The 16,790-nt window shown below is 41.2% G+C and overlaps 3 protein-coding genes across 3 annotated transcripts; all 3 read right to left on the bottom strand.

The window, feature by feature from the left end:
• Positions 1 to 259: 259 nt before the first annotated feature.
• Positions 260 to 1,511, bottom strand: LOC142963118 (C-X-C motif chemokine 10-like). The gene is made up of 4 exons (XM_076103826.1): positions 1,365 to 1,511; positions 1,097 to 1,220; positions 784 to 861; positions 260 to 610 (listed from the first exon to the last, which is right to left on the bottom strand). Exons 1-4 carry the CDS (start codon positions 1,426 to 1,428, stop codon positions 541 to 543), a joined length of 336 nt encoding a protein of 111 aa, XP_075959941.1. The 5' UTR covers positions 1,429 to 1,511; the 3' UTR covers positions 260 to 540.
• Positions 1,512 to 3,559: 2,048 nt separating this feature from the next.
• LOC142963081 (C-X-C motif chemokine 10-like) lies at positions 3,560 to 5,763 on the bottom strand. Its single transcript, XM_076103786.1, has 4 exons — positions 5,692 to 5,763; positions 5,435 to 5,547; positions 3,800 to 3,877; positions 3,560 to 3,611 (listed from the first exon to the last, which is right to left on the bottom strand). The coding sequence occupies exons 1-4, from the start codon at positions 5,761 to 5,763 to the stop codon at positions 3,560 to 3,562; spliced, it is 315 nt and encodes a 104-aa protein (XP_075959901.1).
• A 1,162-nt stretch (positions 5,764 to 6,925) lies between these two features.
• On the bottom strand, positions 6,926 to 8,222 carry LOC142962820 (interleukin-8-like). The gene is made up of 4 exons (XM_076103472.1): positions 8,065 to 8,222; positions 7,796 to 7,919; positions 7,440 to 7,517; positions 6,926 to 7,267 (listed from the first exon to the last, which is right to left on the bottom strand). The coding sequence occupies exons 1-4, from the start codon at positions 8,126 to 8,128 to the stop codon at positions 7,198 to 7,200; spliced, it is 336 nt and encodes a 111-aa protein (XP_075959587.1). The 5' UTR covers positions 8,129 to 8,222; the 3' UTR covers positions 6,926 to 7,197.
• Between the last annotated feature and the right edge of the window lie 8,568 nt (positions 8,223 to 16,790).

Raw genomic sequence — 16,790 nt, 5'->3', positions numbered from 1 at the left:
GGTGCTGGCGTGTTATTCACCCTGTAATCTCAGAGTCACTGCAGCTTTGGTGTCCTCTGGTATCTGATACATGTACATAGTAAGACCCATTAAGTGTGTTGAGAAGACGCCTTAAAGAGTGACTCCCTCTGATATTCAATGCTGTGCATTCTAATTCTGTATGAGATCATGACATGACACATGAACTGCATTTCTTGCATTTGCAGTCCTGAACCACAAGGTGACACTGTTGATGTAGGGAACAACAAACACTTTACTTTTAGTTCATGCTTCCTTGAGCTTTTATTATTATTATTTTAAAAAAACACTGACAATTCCAAAATGCATAAAACTTGGTTCACAACACATACATCTATTTACAAAAACAGATAAAATAAAATAAAATGGAACGGAGATCATACTGTAAGTGCACATCAGTATAAATAGAAGATAAATAGACAAAAAGTGTATTTCATTTCACATCTGCATTCGTTTAAGGTGCCTTTGTTTGTGGGGGTCAGAGGTCATCTGCTCTTCATATTGATCGGAGGACTTAAAGAGTCAGACGCGAGCTCTGTTGGTGGTGGAAGTGAGCTCAGTTGGTCCGGCTGTAGAAGAAGTTTCCCGTTTCCTAGAAAATGACAAAGAAGAAGAACACACATTAGACACATTACAACAGTGTGGAGGAGGCATCCTGTAATTCATTATGAAATATGGAGATTCACTAAAAGATTCATATTAGAAGTTGGGTGATCGGTTTATTCTGAAGATGAGGCTCGGATTCATGTCTGTAATAATACTCACATGATGGAAGCCATGAGTTTTTGCACTGCCTTCAACTTGGGGTTCAGGCAATAGCGACGGCCGTTGTTGAGGGAGACACTGTTGAAATGGAAAGTAGAGGCAGTTAGATTGATGACTAGAAGTGCCTTTGAGAAATATTGGATAGAAATTGATAAAATGCCAGCCTAGGTGTTATGTGTGAAAGGTTTACTGAGAAGCTTCCAATTAGCACAAAAAATGCAAATAGCAAATCATTCTTTTCTAATCAGGACACATTATTGCACTAAGATACCACATTTCCACAATCTTAATTAAAGATTTCAGTGCATCTTACACAATCTCCACTTTGTCACAGAAGATGGTTGCTGGGTAGATCTGGATGTCCGTTATCTTAGTCCCTGGTCTAATTCCATTCCTGAGACGTTGACACAGACACAGTTTTCCTGATGTGTGATCCACTAGAGAAAGACAAAGAAAAAAAAAGTCATTAATTCAGTTCATTTTTCACTTCTTACAGCTACCAACACATATAGAACTGTATAAAACAAAGATCACATTGTGCACATTAGAGTGGTGAATGCTAAAGAAGTATTCAAACTTACTTTGGGCTTCAGAGATGCAGACCATGACAGCCAGGAGCACAAACACTTTCATGATGCCGGACATCGTCGGTTTCCTCTTTGGTGAAGAAGACACTGGTGCTGTGATGAAGGTGATAGAGAGGAGCTGTAACAAGTGCAGCTAGAAGGATAGACTAGAGTCAAAGAGAACTGTGAGGGGTAGAGACCAAGGGTTGCCTTTAAATACTCTCTCCAGACACATACCTCATCATACTTCCTGTGATCAAGGGGATTTTTGAAACAGGAAAGTGAAACTTCAAAACCCACAAAATTACCCTGACTCACTCTTTCCACTCGCCTCCCCCCGTGGTTACTAATAATTGAACTAGATTTTAAATTTAAAAGTATATTTTGATATCATGTAAGAGAATAGCAATATAAAAACAAAATTGTAACTTGTTGTGACTGTAAAGCCGCATGTGCAAGAAAACCGGTACTCACATTCTTTGTCTAAATTGTTTTATGACCTATGAAAAAAATATTCTTGGACATTTTGCACACTTTATTTATTTTGATATCATGAAGAATATAGATCCAAACAAATGGGTCGTGTAAAAACTATTCATGAAAATATATTAGTCATTTATAAGTTAATGATGGCATTTGGGTCACCTGTGTTTTTATTTCCCATTATACTTATTTCCATTATAAAGTTAACAAATAGCTCATATCATAGACAATGTTGGTGACATTTGTTTCCTCCTGGATGTAAGCAAAGACACAACTGAACTGAATATCTCTTGGTGATGATAGAATTCCATAATGTATAAGAGAAGACACATTAAATCTATTACACAATGTGTCAGCACATGAGAGTGCTAATCCTCAACTTCTGATAGACTTGGTCAAAAATGCTTTTGTATAACATTTTAAATCTAGTTCGTGTAGATTTGTGTGGACTATTTTATATTTGACAACAGAAAGTGTGGGCAGGTGATCTTTCCAACATCTGGTTCTGTATGCATGTGGTGGGCATCAGTGGTTAACACCATCAGTGCGTATACAACACCAAAGCAAACATAAGAGGGCTCTGAATAATATGACGACGAGTATGATTTTCTTTCTTTCCACTGTAGCTGCGTGGTAGTGACATGACATTTATGCTGTGAAAAAGTCAGTATTATCAGTAATATTTGATGGGTTCTGAATTTGTTTATTATAATCCGTAGTTGTTAGATATTAACTCTGTCAGATCTGATATGTGATATATGCCAGGAGTTATTTGTGCTTGTGCTAGTGAGCCATTACTATCCCAAAAGAACATTTCAATAGTAAAAAATACATATAAACCAACTCAAATTCCGCTTAATATTTTTTCAGTACTGTCTCACCATCACACTCCGGAGCACGGAGGAGAGGGCCGGACTGTCTGGACACTTGTGGTCAGCTGACCACTGTGCATACATCACCAAGTACCAATTCAGGTTTCATATAGTTTTTGTGTAAGATCGCTGCAGTGACCATGGATGTACTGTCAGGCGCACAGAGCTCAATGTAGAATCACACTCTCTGCCTTCTCCAGGCACCTCACCACAACAGGTGGTCTCTTATTGATGGCTGCCAGTATCAAGCTGTTTTCGCTTCATTCAGATGAAGTGAGACGGTGGGCTTTTTAGGAAATGATTTACCTCGGTGACGTCAGCTGGCTACTATGATGAGCAGGCCAGAAGATTCTGCTCTTCAGTCTGCTCCTCTCTCCTTCTCTCTGTGCTGTGCGTCTTTCCACTCCAAAGATAATGCAAATTATATTCGAGAAGTTTGCTCAAATATTGTCGGGTTGTTTCGGTCTCCCAAAATATTTGTCGGGACATGTCAAAACCATATGCAAACCTACGCCCTTGCCTAAATACCAGTTTGAGTGGGAAGAGGCATACACATTGGTTATACATCTGGCCCCGGGTATAATGATGTACAAAATACTTCACAAATCTGAAATGATCGTGTAATTGATGAACAAAACAGTCAAAGCGTTGCAACTCAATGGCTGAGACCTGTAGAGCAGATTAGGTTGACTGAACATGAAAATATTTCGTATATGATGCAACAAGAAGTCATGTCAATTTAACAAATAACAATTCAGACTTTTGAACATGAATAAATCATTTTCACTAAACATGATTTCAATAAGTGCAACCAATGTGCATTTTATTTCCATGTAGTTCCAACAGTTTCCCTTTTTAGTAGAGGGTGGAAGTGAGTTCAGTTGGTCTGGCTGTAGTAGAAGTTTCCCTTTTCCGAGAAATTACACACAAAAAAAGAAAGGAGGAACACACATTAGACGCATTACAACAGTGAAAAGAAGGCATCCTGTGATTCATTAATAAATATGGAGATTCACTGAAATATTCATATTAGAAGTTGGGTGGTCGGTTTATTCTGAAGATGAGGCTCGGATTCATGTCTGTAATAATACTCACATGGTGGAAGCCATGAGTTTTTGCACTGCCTTCAACTTGGGGTTCAGGCAATAGCGACGGCCGCTTTTGTTGGTGACACTGTTGAAATGGAAAGTAGAGGCAAACAGGAAGTGACTCTCTTAAACAAGTAAATATGATACATGCAGATAGATTGATGACGAGAAGTGCCTAAAATGTGTATGTTATTGTTGCCTCAGGAAGAGGTGATTATAACATTTACTGCAACTGAGACCTGTCAAAGTTTAGGAGTTCCAAGAGGACCCAAATGCAGAACACAGGACAGGCAGGTTGAATAAACAAAAGGCAAGTTCAGGTGTCATCCCTGAGATCAGTCCTACAGAATCTTCTTCACGACATTCCGATAGACTAAGAACTCTGGAGGTTATCCAGGATTTATAGAACCGTAGTTACATCTGTAACACAGCCCATCTTAGGACCACCATAACAGAGCTGCTCTGACCACCGTATGCACGCAGTGGCCTCAAAATAAGCTCTGAGGGCCCGCACCGGGCATGGCAGCCTTGTCCTCTCCTCTCCCTCTTCTAATGGGGGGTCAAACTGTACAAGCTGAATAGGCTGATTGAGATATGAGCATGCCAGCACCTTTGGGAAAAAACGCTGTATTAGACCACAAAAGTGACATTCGAGCCATCCGAGTTCCACATCAGGCATGAATCACTCACCGACAGGGCAAGTGGCTCACCTACATGCTGTGCAGCAGTGATGGCAAGGAGGAAAGCCGTTTTGGCCGACAGCCACCTAAGCTCAATCCATGCCAAGGGTTCAAAGGGAGGCAAGCATAGCGTGTCCAACAACAGGGGTGAGTCCTCTGCAGGTGCCTACAGGGCGCTTGGGGGACGCAATCTCAGAGCCCCTTTTAGGAAGAGGGACACCAGCCTGTGGCTCCCCGCTGGGTCATTGTCAACCCTAGCGTGCTGCAATGAAATAGCAGCCACATGCACCCTCATGGTAGAGGGAGACGGGCCCCTGTCTAGAGGGAATGCGCGACCCATGATGCCACAGTTCATGCGTCCGCCGGTCCAGGGCTCGATGATCCGAACAGCGAAACAACGTACCCTCCTGAGAGGGACAGCTTGTCGCAGCTTTTGGAGGGCGAGAGATCCGCAAGTCCGACAAGGCTATACAAGCGATGAGCAAATTTAGCTTAAGCTAATGCTACTATAGTACTTAGCCTGCGTAAGTGAGAAGATGAAGAAGGACTGATCTCAGGGATGACAACGGATACCCGGCCGGGGTCATCCAAGGTCACACGTGACTCAGTTGATATAAAGACTCGACATGCGTGTGCACGAGACGGAAGATATTCAGTGTTGAGCGCGGATGACCTGACAATTGAAAGAGGGAAAGCACGCAGACGACATACACAAGGAGAGCAGGGTGATTAGACACAGGGGGAACAAATCAGGGCAGATCAAATAATCACAAAGGCAGGAAACACAAAAAGGCAGGAAGTAGCACAAGAGAGAAGACAATAGGAGAGGACTTTCCAACTAAAAGAAGAAACACACTATAACAAAAACACTAGGACCATAAGAAGGCCAGACTTGGATAAACATTCGGTGTGACGGTGCCTAGTTAGCTGAGGAAGATACAAGCCTTTTTAGTGCATCTTACACAATCTCCACTTTGTCACAGAAGATGGTTGCTGGGTAGATCTGGATGTCCGTTATCTTAGTCCCTGGACTAATTCTATTCCTGAGACGTTGACACAGACACATGACACCAGTCTCTGGTGTTTGTATAGAAACAAACATTTTAGTTAATTCGATTTTTTTTTCACTGCACATATTTCTGCTCACAGCTACCAAAACATGTCAACATATATCAAATATAGATTTATTTTGTCTGTCGAACAAAACAAATAAAATCACAAACTTACGTTGGGCTTTAGAGATGCAGACCATGACAGCCAGGAGGAGAAACACTTTCATTATGCCGGACATCGTCGGTTTCAAGATGACACTGGTGCTAGAAAAATATCTTGTTGCTTGTGTTGAAGATGATCGAAAAATGAGCTGGAATAAACCCAGCTATAGAGATTAGCTATCAAAAAGGGCAAAGTTTGTTATGGGTAAATCTCTAGGGATTGGATGCCACCGTGTGTGTGTGTGTGTGTGTGTGTGTGTGTGTGTGTGTGTGTGTGTGTGTGGAGCATTACAGCCTATGAGACTCAGTGGATCTGAGCCGCCCCTGTCAGTATTAAGGCAGAATACTCTCTTTCAATGTGCATCAACAGAAGACATGAAAAATACACATGATACAATTGTCATTAATTGTAACAAGAACAATTTATAAGCTTCAGTTAACTTTTGTTTAAAACTTTTTTTGAGCGATGAGGTCGTCTCTATTGAGACTAGCCTGCAGGTTGTTCCACGACCAAAGTCCATTACAAAATATACTCTTTTTCCCCCCAGTCCACACAGGAGGCACCTTTAAGCCTAGCCAATTTCTGCATCTAAGATTTAGGTATTTTGTGCCAATACAACTTTCGGGCATTGTCACAATGTCCTTGTACATTAAAATATACTAATGCTGCATGCTAAGCATAGCAAGTAAAGGCCATTTTACAATGTGCAGTGATGAGTCCTGTAGCCTTTAGTTTCAAATGTATCTCAAATATATCTGGGACAGGCACATCTGTAATGGTATCGTCTATAGCTGAGAAAGGAATAGGCTTGTAACCAGACAATTATGTGAGGATGGAGAGAACTATAACTTAAATCTATATGGAAAAATAAGTGTGAACTTGAGTTACTTAGTTCCAATGTGATGTTTGAAATTAAGATTTTTGATTAATCAAATGCCGGAACATTTGAATGTCAAGAAACACATGGTGCTGGTGTGTTATTCACCCTGTAATCTCAGAGTCTCTGCAGCTTTGGTGTCCTCTGGTAGCTGATACATGTAAGTACTAGTAAGACCCATTAATTGTGTTGAGGAGACTTGTTGAAATATTTAATGCTTGGCATTCTAATATTACGAGATATGTTAATTTGCACATAAACTGTATTTCGTGCATTGGCAGCCCTGAACCACAAGGTGGCACTGTTGATGTATAGGGAACAAACAGTATCAGACCCGGAACAAAAAACAATGAATCAATGCTTCTTTGATTTCTTTTTTTTATTTATTATAAAAACAACACTGACATTACTAAAAATGCATACAACTTGGTTCACAACACATACATCTATTTACAAAAACAGATAAAAGGAAATAAAATGGAACGGAGATCATACTGTAAGTGCACATCAGTATAAATATAGGATAAATAGACAAAAAGTTTAATTCAACGACATCTGCATTCGTTTAAGGTGCCTTTGTTTGTGGGGGTCAGAGGTCATCTGCTCTTCATATTGATCGGAGGACTTAAAGAGTCAGACACGAGCTCTGTTGGTGGTGGAAGTGAGCTCAGTTGGTCCGGCTGTAGAAGAAGTTCCCCGTTTCCTAGAAATGACAAAGAAGAAGAACACACATTAGACACATTACAACAGTGTGGAGGAAGCATCCTGTAATTCATTATGAAATATGGAGATTCACTAAAAGATTCATATTAGAAGTTGGGTGATCGGTTTATTCTGAAGATGAGGCTCGGATTCATGTCTGTAATAATACTCACATGATGGAAGTCATGAGTTTTTGCACTGTCTCCATCTTGGGGTTCAGGCAATAGCGACGGCCGTTCTTGAGGGAGACACTGTTGAAATGGAAAGTAGAGGCAGTTAGATTGATGACTAGAAGTGCCTCAAATGTGCAGGTTCGTAATAACTTTCACTACAACTGAGGCCAGACTTGAACCTTTGCTAAATCTCGGATAGAAAGAATAAAATGCCACCCTAGGTGTTATGTGTGAGAGGTTTACTTGAGAAGCTTTCTATTATCACAAAAAATGCAAATAGCCAATAATCCTCTTCTAAATAGCACACATTATTGCAAGATCTCACAATTTAAATTAAAGATTTCAGTGCGTCTTACACAATCTCCACTTTGTCACAGAAGATGGTTGCTGAGTAGACCTGGATGTCCTTTATGTCATTCTTTGAGGTGATTCTATCCCTCGTTTTTTGACACAGACACTGTTTTCCTGATGTGTGATCCACTAGAGAAAGACAAAGAAAAAAAAAAGTCATTAATTCAGTTCATTTTTCACTTCTTACAGCTACCAACACATATAGAACTGTATAAAACAAAGATCACATTGTGCACATTAGAGTGGTGAATGCTAAAGAAGCATTAAAACTTACTTTGGGCTTCAGAGATGCAGACCATGACAGCCAGGAGCACAAACACTTTCATGATGCCGGACATCGTCGGTTTCCTCTTTGGTGAAGAAGACACTGGTGCTGTGATGAAGGTGATAGAGAGGAGCTGTAACAAGTGCAGCTAGAGGGATAGACTAGAGTCAAAGAGAACTGTGAAGGGTAGAGACCAAGGGTTGCCTTTAAATACTCTCTCCAGACACATACCTCATCATACTTCCTGTGATCAAGGGGATTTTTGAAAGAGAAAAGTGAAACCACAAACAAAACCTATGCATTCCACTCACTGTTGCATGTGGTTACTAATAATTTAACCAGATTTTAGATTTTGAAAGTATATTTTTGGTATCATGTATGAGAATATGAATATAAAACAAAAGTGTAACTTTCAATTGGAAAGCTGCATGTGACAAGAAAACTTATACTCACACGTTTGTGTAAATTATGCGTATATGACCTATGAAAAATATTTTTTTTACATTTTGCATACTATTTATTTTGATACCATGAAGAATAAAGATTAAAATCCAGTTGGTGTACATTGCTGTTGAATCTGGCAACACAAGGTGTGGGCAGGTGATCTTTCCAACATCTGGTTCTGTATGCATGTGGTGGGCATCAGTGGTTAACACCATCAGTGTGTATACAGCACCAAATCAGACATAAGAGGGCTCGGAATAATATGAAGGCGAGTATGATTTCCTTTCTTTCCACTGTAGCTGCGTGGTAGTGACATGACATTTATGGCTTGAATAATTCAGTATTATCAGTCATTTTTGATGGATTCTGCATTTTTGAATTTTAATCTGTATTGTTAGATATTAACTCCGTCAGATCTGATATATATGACATATGCTCTCCAAGGGTCATGAGTTTTCTTTCCACTGTAGCTGCGTGGTAGTGACGTGACATTTATTGTGTGAATAAGTCAGTATTATCAGTAATGTTTAAGGGATTCTGCATTCTTTCGTAGTCATAAGACATTAAATCAGATCTGATATAGGATATATGTCATGTCCTCCGAAAGTCATGGGTTTGAAAAGAAATGCTTGATTTCTGCAGAAAGCGTGGTCTAACTGTAAGTTTCAGTTTTACATCCTTTTTCACTTTTTGTTCAAAAGGACATCCGTTCACATCACTTCCTTCTCAGTTTGTGATATCCTTCTCTTTTCTTCTAAAGTTTTCAACAAATATGGAATGAAAGTGAAAAACACAGAAAATCTGGATTTCCTGAAATATACTATAACCTATATACCATTTGTAATAACGGGTGTTAGAGATCACATTATTTAAATAGAGTGGCAGGACTATAGGTGACTATATATATTATGTTATATTGCCTTATTACTCATAAAGCAGGGCCCCGAGGAAGACATATTTCTAACATTCAGACATTTAGAATAAAAGGCATGTTTTAAAGGGTTGGTTCATTACATTACATTACATTACAGTCATTTAGCAGACGCTTTTATCCAAAGCGACTTACAATAAGTGTATTCAACATCGGTTTTCGAGAACAACTAGAACAACTAGTCACCAGAAGTCATAAGTGCATCTCCTTTCTTCAAATAAGTATCTAAGAGCATAAACCAGAGCCAACGTACAGTGCAGAGACAGACGAATGCAATAAGTGCCACAAACTAATATGAATACAATAAGTGCAATAAGCTAGTATGGATACAATAGATGCTAAGTAAGTGCTAAGCGGAAGGCTAAGGGTAGGCCTTCTTGAAGAGGTGAGTTTTCAGCCTGCGCCGAAAGATGGGCAGCGACTCCGCTGTCCTGACGTCAGTGGGGAGTTCATTCCACCACTGAGGGGCCAGGACAGAAAACAGCCGCGACCGGGTCGATCGGCCGCAGGGACCTCTGAGCGACGGGACAACCAGTCGCCTCGAGGCAGCAGAGCGAAGAGGTCGGGCCGGGGGTGTAAGGCTTGACCATGGCCTGCAGATAGGAAGGAGCTGTTCCTTTCACTGCCCTGTAGGCTAGCACCAGAGTCTTAAACTGGATGCGAGCTCTTACAGGTAGCCAGTGTAGAGAACAGAGAAGGGAAGTTGTGTGGGAGAACTTGGGGCGATTGAACACCAGGCAAGCTGCAGCTTTCTGGACAAGCTCCAGAGGTCTGATGGCCGGGGCTCCGGCAAGTAGTGAGTTGCAGTTAGCTCTCGCAGCGTGAAGCGACTCCGTCACCGCAAGAAGGGCTGTCTCAGTCGAGTCACCCACTTTGAACCTGGACTGGTTGGGGTCCAAGAGGTTGTTTTGGTGGAGATAGGAAGACAGTTGAGTAGAGACAGCACGTTCAAGTGTTTTGGAAAGAAAGGGTAGAAGAGAAACCGGTCTGAAGTTCTTGACATCAGAGGGGTCAAGTGATGGTTTTTTCAGAAGGGGGGTGACTCTGGCAGTCTTGAAAGCCATGAGAAAGCATCCTGAAACAAGGGATTTGTTGATGAGGTGGGTGAGGAAAGGAAGGAGTTCAATCGCAATAGACTGAAGAAGAGGGGAGGGGATCGGGTCAAGGGAGCACGTGGTGGGGCGATTCGATGTAACAAGGTCGAGGACCTCGTTAGGGGAGAGGGGAGCAAGATAGGGTAAGATGGGGCATGGAGAGGGGAGGGAGAGCTGTGGGGGAAGAGCTGGAGATGATGGACAGGGACCATCAAACCAAACTAAATGGTTTTCTCACGTAGGCTAATGGTTTCTAGCCATGTAGAACGTTTTGGTCTTGCTTGTCCAGGTTTTGAAATATCTATCTCCTTTGGGGGTGAGGGCCGAAGTCTCCAAGGTTGATTTCTCATATTTTACTGTCTTCAAGTCTGGACTTGGTTTATAGTAAAAATATAATTTTGCTTGATGTTCCACCAAGCTACATTTCTTAACCGTGAAAAAGAAAAGACTGAATTTGTTGAATTCTTCAGAAATCTGTCTAAGCCAAGCTGTGCTAATTTAAGACACAGGGGTCTTTCCTGACAATGAAGAGCACTGAAAGGGACTTTCACTTATTTCTATAAAGTTCATATGAAACAACAGTGGTCAGCAAGTGTGACTTCCTTAAAACTACAACCACAGAAGCGAGCGCATGAAGGAAATTGAGTCCTTTTCCAGACAAAAAAAATGTGAGCGTAAAAAATGTGATTCATATCAAGAATTTCTGTGGTTTACTTCTCGAGAGATTTATTTATCACGCAGCAGCTCACAGTGGCACACTGTATATTTCTGCCACCTCTGATGAACTCCATTTTCTTTCTGACAGACAGACTGCACTTAGCAAGCTTGAATATTTCATACTTCCCTTCCATTAATATTTCATAGGTTTTCAGACTGGAGAGTGCACCGGCTCACGTCAGTAAAGTGCAGCTTGTTCTGGCACAGGAACAAAAAGGGATGACTCTGCGGTCCAGCTTTCAGTGGCAGTACATGTAAGACCAACACGGCTCATGGAAAATATGTTTTTATTAGTTGCCCTATTGGCTGTGTGTAGGGGGAAATGTGGGTTTGGGTACGCATTTAATAATTCATGTTTCCTTTTTGTGAAGTAGTGCAGCTCTTCACCACAAGCTCTTCACCTCAAAGTGCGAGCGACCCTGTGTAGGAACGAACCGACAGGAACTAGAAACGTCAGCAGAGTCTCTTCCTCTGCAGACTGTGTGTGTACAGCCTGGTGTGGTTGCACTTCTCATTTCATTTTAAAAAGCGATTTTTATAAATCAGCAAAAAACGCTGTGACTAAATACCAAGTAAATAGTGGGAAAATGTAAAAAAAAATAAAATAAAAAGATTAAAAACAAATCAGTGGTGGAAGAAATAGAAGTACCATTTATGTTAAAGTAGCCTATTACATTAAAAGTAAAAGTCCTGCATTCAAACTCCTACTGAAATCAAAGTACATAAGTATTATCAGCAAAATGTACTTAAAGTATAAACAGTAATTCTGCAGAAAACAGGCCTTTGTCAATGACACATTATATTAGCTTGTTAATACTGATGCATCCAATAGAAAGTAGAATTTTACTGCTGTAGATGCTTCAGATAGTTTAACTACATTAACTTAAGTCAGGAAGCAGAGTGGCCACATTAGATTGACAGTTTCCAGCCAATATAAACAGCCCAAATCACAACCTTGCCTGAAACACGTGCATGTGCAATAGAAAATACTTAAGCATACAAAGTTTCAATTTCACTTCAAATAACACAGGAAGACATGTGAGATCAATATTGCAACCCACAAAGTGTGGTGTCAGACAACAAATACAAATTCTCATTTCAATGACAATCTTCTGGCTGTTTGTCTTGTTTACTTAGGTTATATCTTGGCATATATTATTGGCATTAGTATTATATTGAGACTATTTTATATTCAGTCAAAACAGTAACTTTAAATACAATGCTAGAGTAAATCCACTTTATCTCTTTATACATTTAAAACATAGAAGTTATGTAGAGTGGAGTGTCTTCCTACATGAACAACTCTGCGTCGTAAGTGACCCACTGCTTCAGGCTGACTTGATGGAGCAGGTCAAAAGGCTACGCATTACATTCATTTGATATTTTGAGGATTGTTCTTACGGGCGGTTCCTAACTGTGGTTGATTCCCTCCACAGCATGGTCGAGACGAGAAGTTCCCATATTATTCAGTTCACATTGTGTTCAAATACATGAAGATAAGAGAAAAAATAAGAATGATGTTTTGAAAACGCATGTGATTAAATTGGGTGACTTTGTTTTTTTTGGGCCTCAGAAACCGAGCAATAACAATAATGACATCTGCAGAAAGACTGATTTATTTAACTTGACTGAAAACAAATTCAACTGAATGTTTGATGATGTCTTTTCACACCACCTGTGTTGACGAACTAATACGTTTTTTTAACAGCCCTTGCCTCTCATTTTGGCGTGCTGAGGTAAGTGTGAAAAGAAAGAGAGACTGGAGAGTCGATGTGACCGCAAGAGACTCTTCGAAAGTTTCCAGCCCGAAAAGACAAGTTTTCCTGTGACAGTGAAGGTGGTTTTTCTCTTACTGGAACCATCAGCATGTATGTGTCAAGTATTTGGACAAACCATAAAGTGAGCACCCAAAATGTTGAAACATAATAATTCCTCATTGCACATTAAAGGTGTGTTTGGGAACAACTACAGCAAGTAGGTAGGCCAAATCTGAACCTGGAAGTAAGTCAAACACGGATTTGTTTTACACCTGTGTGATTATCTGAATGCTCTTGATTCTTGTCCCGTCGGACGTCGTTCCGGACAAATGTCGCACCATTTCCATATCTTAGCAAATAACTGATTGAGTAGAATATTATCATTACAGAAAGGAAGGTTGGCTAAATCTACAAAATGAATAACGAAGTTGATTGATGAGAATGATCCTTTACACTATTTGAATAAACAGCCAATGTCTCAGTTTGGCCTAACTATACTTTAGATCTTAAATACACAATTCATTTTTTTACTTGGGTAAGTTGTCACTTTTAGTATGACTTCTAATGGGCCATTTGTCTATTAAATGTGCATTTTGTGGCACACCATTGCTTATAAGAGATTTAAGGTTACACAATTTGTGATGGCTTGTGAAATGCAAAGTATTTGCTAAGCCTGACCTCTACTGTTTAAAATGGAAAACTACATCCAAGGGTTGCTTTGAGATGTTTGCAGCTGAACCTCCAGATAAAAACAATTCTCTTTAATCAGAGCAGATATTTGTTCTTTTTACCAAAAATGCTACGCACAAAAAAAAATCTGTATATGCTGTTCTTTGCAATATTGAAATGTCTTGAATATGCGCATGTGAATCAGTCACTTTTATGCGTTTCATCGTGACATGCAGTCGACATGCAGCCGTACCACGACAGCAACAGATGACCTGCATCACGCATGTTTAGGTTCCGCGCTGTCGTCTTTGCTCAGCTGGTGTTTCTCCACACTTGTGTTTACCAGAGCAGGATCCCACCACAGTTACCATAGAAACTCCAGCGCCTGGCACCAGCTGAGCCGAGAGGGGAGTTCATTTACGAAGGATTCACACATGCAAGGAAACGGAGATCATAGCACAGATGTTGTGATCAAATATTAGACATTTGATAGTTGAGAGTATAAAAACAATGTTTTATTGATTCATACGTAGTTCACAAAACACAGGAAGGTAAAAAAATGTATTTTGTTTTGCAGATTTGTCAATTTATGTTTGTGTGTGATCACCAGAATACATCAAGTGTTGTAATAGTAATTTATTACATTGATATAACACTACAGATGGACAATCATAGCAAATCTGTATGTTTTCAAATGTGTGTTTGATCATATCCCTTAATATATCCGCATAGTACACATCTACATAATGCAGTGTCTCATGCACTGACAGAAAAAGGTTGGAAACTTTGTTGAGGAATGTCTTGGGTCACAATGTCTGTACATTTGCGCCCTAGATCTCAGCGATGGCAGGCAGCATGCAAGCTCGCACACGCGCCTCCCTCCACGCCGACCTGCAGTCAGAGAGCCACTGGGAGATGAGGGATTGTTTGATGGTTGGACTCTGTCGCTCCCCCTCTACCACTCTGTCTGCTGGGCTCCCTCTCCTGGTCTCCAACCTGGAGAAGCTGTGCTTTGGGGAGATGTTTGGAGTAGATGTGTTAGTGCTGGGGTGTAACTCAGGGCAGCTGCTCTTGCGCTGGCGTGGGATGTCTGGACTTGAAGCACGGGGGATGCTGTGAGCTCTGGAGCGAGCCTGGCCCTCCCATACACTCCCATGTTGCCTTATAAACCTTCCTTCAACAAATGCCCCCCTCACACCTCCTGACAGGTTGTTCTGGTGTCCATAGAGATACTCCAGAGGGTCGGAGTTGCCAAACATCAGCTCACCATTCAGTTTTATCTCCTTTCCCGGCTGCATGTCGGTGGCGTGTGCTTCGTCTGTAGGGTTGAATACAAAGGTGGAAGATGTTGTCCCACTGAGCCTTGACAGCCTCAGCCTCTGGTGCACGGCGTCCAGCTGCAGAGTGCGGATGTTGTCAGAGGAGATGTGCCTGGCGGGGAAGGTGGGGCTGGCCAGGTGGCAGATGGAGCGCAGGTAGTCTTCTGAGGAGACGACCTGGCCGTGGCCAGCGATGTGGAGTGTGTTGGCCTCATTTAAATCCCTCACCGTCTCCTCGGTGCCCTCTCTGATTGTGGGCAGCAGGAGTCTTCTCTTGGACAGCAGTCTGGACCGCGGCCGCATAGCTGAGAGAAAGACAAGGAGGAAAGACGTCATGTTTTGAGCCAGAATGTTTAGGCACCTACATACACAGTCATGTACAGTATATGAGCAGTTTTACAGTGAATTCATTGGATATTTTGAGGTTTTTATCGCAAAAGCAAGACACAATAACTTGATGTGGTAATACCAGTGGATTATGACGGGCTGATAGTTTTAGTGATCATATTGAAATGATGAAATTATTTGACCAGTTACAATAAAGGCTGTGGCTGCCAGATTCTGCTTCATTAGAAAACCGTTTATATCACCACATCGATGTACTATCCACCCAACAAAACATTATTTGATTCAACAGCATTTCTGAGACGAATAATTGAGGAGAACATATTAATACAGTGCTGTGTATCCAATAGACAGACACATTCTTGTATTTATTTAGCATACAGTTTATTTTCAAGGGTCCTGATGTTGTACTTGTACCTCATCAGACTGTGTTTTTACAATGACATCATTTTGCTTCTTCATCTGGACAAATAACTTGTAAGCGTATGGCGTTTCAAAACACAACCATCTCTTTTAGCCCCTAACTCAATCAAACCGAAATCACTTATAAGCCTTCCTCTCCTCCTCTTCCCCATTTCAGACTCCATCCCCTGCTTACTCTGGAGTTGCAGTGTAAACAGCCCAAAATACAAACAATCCCAGCAATGAGCAGCAAGAGGCAACATAAATAGATGACTCTTTTAAATTCCATTTCTGTCATGTAAAGCCACAGAATGTGTCAGCTTATATTTTGTTATGTAGCCCCATATTGTTACAACCCTGAGTGTAGCCCACAATATATTTTCGTCTTAACCACGATGCCAAAAATAGTGCAAGCCCAACCAAAATGCCAGCCTCTCCCAGTTTCTTCCAAGGTGTAACCATTGCTAAATTTAGACCACACCTTCGGTATACAACAGCTAAAAATGGTTCCAAGGCAGCAGCTCTGTGCTGAAGCACAGAATAGCCACCCTGTGTATTTTCAGCTCATGCATTTTAGAAATTATGGAAGCGTCTTCAGCACAATTTGCTCTCCCACTCACCTTTTTCCTTGTCTCGTCCAGTTGATCTGTCTTCCTTTCTCTGCTCTAATATCAGTCTGCAGCCTTTTTGCAGCTGAATCTGGTTTTTATTTACGATGCTGTAACTCCAGCCAGCGTTGTCGCTCCAACTGTCTCTGACCAGAGGCAGCAGCCGAATGCAGATTTATCTTCTCCCCACATCCCTCCTCCCTCCCTCCCTCCCTCTCCCAAGCTTACTTTAGGTTTGCCCTCCTTCCCTGGCTCTAAAAATAGACTCACCATCCATTTCCTTAGCCCAAGCACCGTCATTGGCCGACTGTATTGATGGAGAGAGAAAAACAGAGGCAGAGGAGAAAGAGAGAGAGAGAGAGAGAGAGAGAGAGAGAGAGAGAGAGAGAGAGAGAGAGAGAGAGAGAGAGAGAGAGACATGGAGAGAGAAATGAGGATGAGTGACAGAG

Source organism: Anarhichas minor, unplaced genomic scaffold (assembly GCF_050575085.1).
Source record: "Anarhichas minor isolate MPS153535 unplaced genomic scaffold, ASM5057508v1 ptg000028l, whole genome shotgun sequence".
Classification (NCBI taxonomy): Eukaryota; Metazoa; Chordata; class Actinopteri; order Perciformes; family Anarhichadidae; genus Anarhichas; species Anarhichas minor.
Note: the sequence above shows the minus strand (reverse complement) of the source record. Positions and strands in the feature narration are given on the sequence as shown.

Bases quoted from the DNA above. Each gene is read 5' to 3' on its own strand.
- LOC142962820 (XM_076103472.1), bottom strand. From the start codon at position 8,128: ATGTCCGGCATCATGAAAGTGTTTGTGCTCCTGGCTGTCATGGTCTGC. The intron at 7,518-7,795 runs GTAAGACGCACT...CCATTTCAACAG, and splicing joins TGTGACAAAGTGGAGATTGT to TGTCTCCCTCAAGAACGGCC. The intron at 7,268-7,439 runs GTGAGTATTATT...TGTCATTTCTAG, and splicing joins AAACTCATGACTTCCATCAT to GAAACGGGGAACTTCTTCTA.
- LOC142963118 (XM_076103826.1), bottom strand. From the start codon at position 1,428: ATGTCCGGCATCATGAAAGTGTTTGTGCTCCTGGCTGTCATGGTCTGC. The intron at 1,221-1,364 runs GTAAGTTTGAAT...GTCTTTCTCTAG, and splicing joins CTGCATCTCTGAAGCCCAAA to TGGATCACACATCAGGAAAA. The intron at 611-783 runs GTGAGTATTATT...GTCATTTTCTAG, and splicing joins AAACTCATGGCTTCCATCAT to GAAACGGGAAACTTCTTCTA.
- LOC142963081 (XM_076103786.1), bottom strand. From the start codon at position 5,763: ATGTCCGGCATAATGAAAGTGTTTCTCCTCCTGGCTGTCATGGTCTGC. The intron at 5,548-5,691 runs GTGATTTTATTT...CAAACACCAGAG, and splicing joins CTAAAGCCCAACGTAAGTTT to ACTGGTGTCATGTGTCTGTG. The intron at 3,878-5,434 runs GTAAGATGCACT...CCATTTCAACAG, and splicing joins TGTGACAAAGTGGAGATTGT to TGTCACCAACAAAAGCGGCC.